Raw genomic sequence first — 8,589 nt, 5'->3', positions numbered from 1 at the left:
GCCACGAAGAAAATGTTAAAGGCCATGATCGTCTTATGATTTTGCTAGCTTCTTAGATCTTTAAGCTGAGGCATTGAGGGTTAATTATGCAATTAACATCTTTCTTGCTTGATATTGTTTCAGCACGTCCTCATGTATATTTTTTTCCTTATTTTTTTGTTTTTTTTTTGTATATACAATTTGTTTTTATGTTTTACTTTTTTTTATTATTTTAAATAATTTTTGGGTGTTTTCAAATTATTTTAATGAGTTGATGTAAACAAAAATTTTAAAAATTAAAAATTATTTTAATATATTTTCAAACGATTAATAATTTGAAAAACAACTGTCACCACACTCCCAGACATTCCTGAAAAAAATTCTTATTTTTTTATTCAACTATCCATGTTCTAATTCCATGCACGAAAGATGAACAATCAATAATTTCACGCCACATTCAATTAATCTATGGGAAAATATTATATATATATATAAATCACATGTTATTGAAACAAATAGAAATACAAGTGGCCCATAATTCCCTTTGTAGTCTCGTGATAAAAGTTTTCCTTTTAATGGTACTTGAAGAAGTTCTTTAACCTCCCCCTTTCCTCAAAGAAAACAATAGAGCAGTCGAACATGAATAGCCTAGCTTTTGCTAGCTAAAATAGGAGGGATATATTTAATTTTGGTGTGTGAAGATCTATAAATTCTTCACCTAATCACAAAATATTAAGTAAAATATATCCAAGAATTAAATTTATCCTTCGAATTGTTTCAAACTCCATTCAATTTGAGCTTGATTAGAGTCCTAAATTTATGATTAGATTTCAAGGTATATATTCAAAAAAAGAAGAAGAAAAAGAAAAAGAAAAAGAACATTCCAATACAAATAACGAGGGAGACGAGATAAATTCGAATGAACATAGTCAAGATCACGACCGTCCATTTACAGATGCACGTCCCCGATTCACTACAAGAAACGCTCACGTGTACGCCACGTCGTCTTCTTGTCCTCGTTTATCAACCAAGACAAGACAGCAACGCTAACGACACATTTAAGTGTTTAACCTCTCTGTCTTTGCCTTTTGTTTCCCTCTCAAGATCTATGAATCAAAGCTCACTAAATTTTCCTTCTAACATCCCATTTCTTGACAGTTTGTCCACACCCCCACCCTCCTTTCTCCCTTTTTAGGTTCTTGAATCTTTGATTTCCCACTTTTTCTTTCTTTTTTTTTGTGTGTTCTTTGAGGAATTCAAGGTGGTTGTATGTTTGGACTTAACAAAAAGAGTGAACAAAGAGATGATGAGGGGTCACTCTTATCAACTTTAACCTTCAAATCTCTAAAATCTTTTTAAGATTTTGAAATCTTGTAAGTAGTAGTATAATTCTTGAATTTTGTGCCACCATTAACCCAGCTAGCAAGATACTTGGCACTTATGCATGTATTTTGCCTCATAAATGTGCTAGAATCTCTCATTGAAGCTACAAATCTTGCAAATCTTTAAAAATCCCTGGAAAACATTCTTTGATGCTGGTAATTATGTGGTTCCATTCCTGAGAGCACTAAAACAAGGCTATTTAGTAAGAATTTTATTAGACATTTTGCTGGATTGTTAGGATTATGATATAGTTTCATGGAGGCAAAAAGCAGAGAGCAGCAGCAGTGTAAGATAAGAAAGAGAGGGAATTCATCGTCTTCATCGTCTTCTTTAGTCAAAAAGTACAGATTCAAGAGAGCTATTCTTGTTGGAAAGAGAGGTGGGTCTAGTACTCCTGTTCCAATCTGGATGACAAGCTCAAAATCTCCAACTTTGGCAGAGCCAAATGCTGAATCCACCAAGTGCACACCACCTCAAAATGGAAGCAAAGCCAAGGAAGTTTCAGTTTCTGCAAGAAAATTAGCTGCCACTTTGTGGGAGATCAATGGAATACCTTCTCCAAGAGTTAAAAAGGATTTGGAAGACAAGAAAGAGGTTAGAAGCAGAGAAAAGGTGGCAAGGTTGCCACACTTGTCAGATCCATCTTACACTCCTTTTTCAGAGGTGAAAACATATTTAAATTTCTTTTCCTTTTTCGGGATTTCATATATCCATGTGAATTTTACTCTCAACTAAAAAAAATGGGTTATGCCATGCAGAGGATGGAGCGATCTAGAGGCCATAGTCATAGGAGAAGAACATCAGTTGTTACAAAGACACTTCAGCTTACTGATTATCATCTTGGAGGTCTGGATTCTGTAGGCAATTCCAGTTTGATGGAGGTACATGAAAACTTTTTTTGATGTCATTTTCAAATAATTTTCCATGTTCTCAAAAGCATATACAAGATTAGGATGGTCCATATTTTAAAATTGGTGCTTGAAAAATGTCACTCAAATTGACTCTACAGACACCAAATTTAATGCATCTTTCAGCATTATTCTTAGAAAGAAAACAACAAAGTACTTTCAGCATTGTTATCTCCAGGAAATAATAATAATAATAATAACAGCCATTAAAGACATCAAAATTTTGAATTCTTCTACCTGTTCAAAAAGAAAATCTTTACAGGATTTTGGATTGACACAATTGCGTCTCAGAATCAGGACCAAACATTTTCCGTTGTCTCTCAAAGGGCCCAATGTTGCATAGTAATATTGCATTTTTTTTTCATGTTTTTCTTTTCTTTGTACTTTCTGAATCATCAATGGATGCTTGGTTTGAGAATTTGTGAGAAAATAAGGATCTGCTAGTTTGTCACAGTTGTTTTACAGGGATAATTTATATGAGGGAAATAACCGATCCAACTTCTCAAAATGCAGATTGAAAGTCATCCGAAAGGCCGGTCTCGTACAATTGGAATTAAGACCTGTTTGAAGGATGTTAGTAATGGGCTGACCACCTCCAAGGAGCTCTTGAAAGTTTTGAATCATGTTTGCGGTCTTGAGGAGAAGCACTCATCAGGCTTGTCTCTTGTCTCCGCCCTTCGGATTGAGCTTGATAGAGCCTGCATTTCGGTCAATCAATTGATAAGAGAACAGCGATCAAACCGCAGTGAGATTGAGTACCTTGTTAAGCATTTTGAGGAAGAGAAGGCAGCTTGGAAGAGCAAGGAGCGAGATAGGATTCGCAGTGCTATAGCATGCATTGCAGAAGAGCTTGAAATTGAGAGGAAATTAAGAAGACAAACAGAGAGATTGAATAAGAAGCTTGGGAAAGAGTTGGCCGATACAAAGGAATCTCTGTCAAAGGCAATGAAAGAGCTAGAGACTGAAAAAAGGGCGAAAGAGATATTAGAGCAAGTTTGTGATGAGCTGGCTAGAGGTATAGGGGACGACAGAGCTGAGGTTGAAGAAATGAAAAAAGAATCTGCGAAGGTGAGAGATGAGGTGGAGAAAGAAAGGGAAATGCTTCAGCTTGCTGATGTATTGCGTGAAGAAAGAGTCCAGATGAAGCTCTCTGACGCTAAGTACCATTTCGAGGAGAAAAATGCAGCGGTGGAGAGGTTAAGAAATGAGCTCGAGATCTACTTGAGAGAAAAAGTAGGTGAAAAAGATGCTGATGGCTCTCCAAATTATGACAGGATTAAAGAGCTTGAAGCTTACTTAGAGGAAATCCAATTCGGATCGTGTCAACAGGCCGAGAGAGAAGAAAATAAAGGGGGTGCAACAGGAAATGGAGAAGTTCATGACGGAGATGATTCAGCGGATAGTGATCTTCATTCCATTGAATTAAACATGGACAATAACAGCAAGAGCTACAAATGGTGTTACGCTTCTGAGGACAATTCGAAGTGGTTTTCAGGAGGTAAAGATTTCAAGGGAAGGAAGTCGATCTCCGATAATATTCAATGGGGAAACATTTGTCTGCAAAGAAGAAATTCCAATGGTATTGATGGTCTTGGCCGTGACTTGATCAGTGAAAATCAGGCAAGACCAGATATGCCCGATCAGGAAAGGGTAGCCGAGCTTGGTTTCAATTCTCAAGCACAAGGTCATGAAGATGAAATTAGGAAATATAGGTCAGTGAGGACTCTCAAAGACCACATATTATCTGGCCCTAAAAGATCACCAATACAAAACTTTGCCAGTCCTACGCGGCTGTGGGGGCAATCCTTGCCTTTTCAAGAGTCTGGCAGTGTAGTTTCGGATGGTTCACCTGTGATACAAGGGAATAATTTGAAGCCCAGGATAGCAGGAACAGGAGTTAATTGTCGAACTTCAACAAGCTCCAGACATTAAACGTTCTAAATTATTATTATTATATTTTCCCTTTTAGCAGAAATGCAGTGCTTGCATTTTCTTCTAAAATTTCGAGCCTTCCCGCAGTAAATACAAATCATATACAAGCTATAGGGATCTGAGATCACTTGTCAACCAATACTTATGTATTCTTATTATTCTGCTTGCGTGGAATACCATTCATGATCTACAACAAGCATATCATATTTATATATGAAAAGCGATTGCTCAGAAGATTAGTCCATGCAAATGGAACGCAAAAATCATGTTTCGAACATTTTTTGATCTATTAAGTTCTCTCTGATGAGAAAATCAAGGGAAGAGATTGACTTAGCAGATGTATTCAGGAAACGAAGCGTGGAAGTATTTCCTTATCTGCCATTCTAGACAATTTTCTATTAAAACGTTGAGACATTTTAATAAAAATCATTTGCCTTTTTGGTTGAATAATGACACATCTAACTGAACCTCTGCCAGGTTAACATGGAGACAGCCAACTTTGACTATAATTATTGAACTTCATAATGTTTGAGATGAGGTCAGTCTGCAGAGACCATTAATATATTCATATGAATTTCTTGGTACTCGGAACATGTTTGGTAAATTTTCTGATACCAAGGTCAGTACTGTTCTGGCTCCCTACAGCATAGTTTTTTTTTACCACCACATGCAAATTGACTCTTTCAAGCTAGGCCCCTGTATTGATGAATGAAGACTCAAGGTTGAAATAGTTGGAGGAGCCCCATAAGTTCTCCCAGGTATCAAACAAAAAGGAATTTACATATGCAAACTTAGCTTCAGCATACATACCTCAGAAAAAACTAGTCCAAATCGAAGTCTTGGGAGGAAGAGTTATCTAGACCATCTATGACTCTAAGCTGCAGCACTTTAACAGCCATAAGAACGTAACACACTTTTCCACGAGAGGCTTTTGTGGATAGAAGAATGTACAACAGGAAACATACACCCGACCTTTGTGATGATCATGGTGTCAGAACCAGCACCTATCCATTTATTAGTGAAGAGGATGCTCCGTTTTTCGTGTTGAGCAGTATTAGCTTGTAAGTGAGAGCATAGCTATTTACGAGAGGCTTCACTTTTTTCGGATGCTGATGTGAACATAACTGCATTTGTTGGATGGTCCCTCACAGTCAAGCTGAGAACTTCAGGTCTTGAGTAATGTCCAACCACATCAAAGTCAAATTTTGCCCTAGCTATTTCTCCAAGATCTGGTCATGATTTTGATAATTATCAATATCAGAATTCTTCTCGAAAATAAGAACACAACTAAAGCAATCCACTTTCTAGGGATGCCCTTAATAGTAACCGATCATAAAACATTTACAGTTACACAACCGATATAGACAAATGAAGAACCAGGGAGAATTTCTCTGACCCATCAGAACATACTTTTTGTGATAGACACTTCAAGCCCTAACAGTTGAAATTTGCATGATTTCCCTTTAGCATGTACTCTGTCTGTCCCAAATGTTTTCCACACCTTTCATCGCGCACTTTATACTTTTAATTTTAAAAAATGACTCTTTTTAACATCATTACCGACCTTTCTAAAGTTAAACAAAATTAGCGTTCCAAGATTGCAGGAATTCAACAATTTATGGTGTCTGTTTCCAGTGTCTCCTTAATGTATTCGGAAACCAACCATCATAGCTACTTAGACTCAATTTCTCTAACATCTTCACTTATATTTGATTTGTATAGTCTCCTTAGAAAATAACAGAAACTACTCTCTTTGGAAAGCATTAGTAAGAATGAAGTTTGATGGCATATAGAAGCATAAAAGCTTAAGATGGAAGTGACAATTTACATACCTAGATCTGCAGAAATCAGTGCCTCCCCATCATAATTGGGTCCAGCCAAAACAGTTCCCAATGGTGATATAATGACACTGCCTCCAGCACAGACAACAGAATCGGGTGTGAGGTCTTCTTCCACGCCCAAAAAGACATACTCTGGGGGAGGTGGGTAATCCTTCCTCCGGCAAAACTGGTTGGCAGATAGTACAAAACATCCTCCCTCAAGAGCAATGTGGGTCATCGTTGCTTGCCAAGTATCCCTGGAATCAGCTGTTGGTGCACAATATATTTCAATACCTACAACATAAAAAAGTATCACGAGTTAATGAAAAGGTACAGAAGATGCAGTCAAAATAGAGAATTTAAAACATAAAGCACACAGCAATCTGATTCAGCCAAACAATAACGAGAAATATATCATATTGATACTAGTTATAGTCAAGCAATGTAAATAACTTTCCATGACCGTCAATCACTACAACGAAAAAATATGACTTCATATCACTTAACAGCTCATGTCTAAACAGAATGAGGATATACAAACTCTACTAGAGTATTCAAATTGACATTGACAATTCTAGAACATGAAGATTACATGTTGCTGTGAGCAAACTACTATTGCAACTATGCGAATGAGCAGCCTGATACTATTAAACTCCAAAATGCGATATCAAACACAGGCATGGACATAGAAGATGAACTACATGGCTAAATGTTCAATAAAATCTCAACAAACGCATAAATGCACAGAAAGAGAGAAGTTGGCAATGATCTATATTCTATGCATTCAACTCTATCCTAGCACAACTCTGAATCAGCTCTTTTAATTGAGCTGATCAGCAGTGAATAAAACTCAAAGCTCAGATCAAAATTGGAACACGGCACAGGCTAATAAACACAGGAAGACACAAAAACACACACCCATTATGAATCAAATACTCAAGCACACATCCACACAGACATTCATCTGATGTCCAGCTAAAACTGTCATCCTGAGAGGGCCACCCAAGAGTGAATGGACAAATGCAGGAAAGATTCTCGCCCATGCATGAATTGTAGGACTAGAAGTGCAGTTACTCTTAGAGAGAACTATCACAATAACTCACCTTTACCATACATTGCAGTCCTTAGGAGTGGCATTCTATTTTCCCAACAGATAGCGGCACCAATTTTCCCAATCGGAGTCCCAAAAACCGGAATCGTTGATCCATCTCCAAAACCCCATACTATACGCTCCACCGCCGTCGGCATAACTTTCCTATGCTTCCCCATGTAATGACCTTGAGAATCAAAAAACAACACAGTACAGTAGAGTGTATATCCCTCCCTCTCAATCACACCCATCACCAAATACACCTTATACTTCCCAGCCATTGCAGCCAAACGGTCAACTTCTGGACCTATATTTTACATAAATCACCAATAACCACTTAATCAATCAAAAACCAAACCCTTAATCAATCAACAAAATAAATTCATAAAAGGAAAAACTTTTAGTCTTATTCTTACATACCAGGAACATCAATGGCTGAAGCATGATACTTTCTGAAATCCTCTCTACCTTTAGCTGTACGACTACCAATGGTAGCACCAAAACTTGATCCTCTAGGATAACCACCAATAAATGCTTCAGGAAACACAACCAATTGAGACCCATATCCAGCTGCTTCAGCCAGAAATCTCTCAGCCTTATCTTTACACAAACAAGAATCAGAACTTAGAACATGACAACTAACAAAAGAAATCTTCCTTTTCTAGTGGGGCATAAAGAATCGAAGTACCTAGAGTGGCAGGAGTGTCATAGAAGACAGTGGAGGCTTGGATAACAGTGGCACGGACAGTAGTTGCTGAAGAGTCGGAACACATGTCTACTTCTGCAAAAAGTGGGGTTTCTGATGGTGGGGCAGGGACAAGAGCCATGTTGTTGGTCTGTGTGGAGAGCGCTGTTGGGTCTGCTGCTGTAGTTGTTGTATGAAGTGATGATGAAACTGGTACAGTTGCTTGCATGACTCTTCTATCTTGCTTCTGTTAGGTACAAGAGAGTTCTAGATTGATCAAGCTTCTTGTTAGGGATGGCGAATGTCGAGTTTCTATATATTAATGTCCAATATATATAAGTAGAGGTTTTCACTGTAGCTCTAAATACAAATTATTATAAATTATGATAATGAAATTTACTTTAATATCGTGTGTCATTAAAAAAATCATGAAGATATTTTAATATTTTAATGTTATTTTTTATTTTTTATTAAAAAACTATTGGCCTGTATTCCATATGTTTTAGTGAATAGATGGCGCCCGCAGCATTAAAGAAACACATGAGATATCTCTTAATGATCAAATTTGGCCATACATCGTCTAGATAGATATATAGACGTGTCCTCTTCCACATGATGCAGTGTGTGTAAAGATATCATCGTTAGATTGTTGTCGATGATTAATTGTTTGCGTTTTTTTCCTCTCTTGACAACTAAAATACACAATTATCATTTATTTGTTTGTTGTTTACTTTGGTTTGACAACCAAACTAGACTCAAGCTACTTAAGTCTGGCAACAATACCAGGTTTAA

General features: G+C 37.1%; 2 protein-coding genes across 2 annotated transcripts; one reads left to right on the top strand and one right to left on the bottom strand.

Moving 5' to 3' along the window:
- Positions 1 to 1,022: 1,022 nt before the first annotated feature.
- LOC133699359 (uncharacterized protein At5g41620-like) lies at positions 1,023 to 4,436 on the top strand. The gene is made up of 3 exons (XM_062122595.1): positions 1,023 to 2,025; positions 2,121 to 2,243; positions 2,784 to 4,436. The coding sequence occupies exons 1-3, from the start codon at positions 1,618 to 1,620 to the stop codon at positions 4,200 to 4,202; spliced, it is 1,950 nt and encodes a 649-aa protein (XP_061978579.1). The 5' UTR covers positions 1,023 to 1,617; the 3' UTR covers positions 4,203 to 4,436.
- Positions 4,437 to 4,876: 440 nt separating this feature from the next.
- Positions 4,877 to 8,124, bottom strand: LOC133699360 (bifunctional nitrilase/nitrile hydratase NIT4A). The gene is made up of 5 exons (XM_062122596.1): positions 7,801 to 8,124; positions 7,533 to 7,712; positions 7,126 to 7,419; positions 6,035 to 6,316; positions 4,877 to 5,431 (listed from the first exon to the last, which is right to left on the bottom strand). Exons 1-5 carry the CDS (start codon positions 8,024 to 8,026, stop codon positions 5,280 to 5,282), a joined length of 1,134 nt encoding a protein of 377 aa, XP_061978580.1. The 5' UTR covers positions 8,027 to 8,124; the 3' UTR covers positions 4,877 to 5,279.
- Between the last annotated feature and the right edge of the window lie 465 nt (positions 8,125 to 8,589).

This window comes from Populus nigra, chromosome 7, assembly GCF_951802175.1.
Source record: "Populus nigra chromosome 7, ddPopNigr1.1, whole genome shotgun sequence".
Taxonomy (NCBI): domain Eukaryota; kingdom Viridiplantae; phylum Streptophyta; class Magnoliopsida; order Malpighiales; family Salicaceae; genus Populus; species Populus nigra.
The sequence above is the reverse complement of the archived record's forward strand: the minus strand, read 5'-3'. Positions and strand labels throughout refer to the sequence as shown.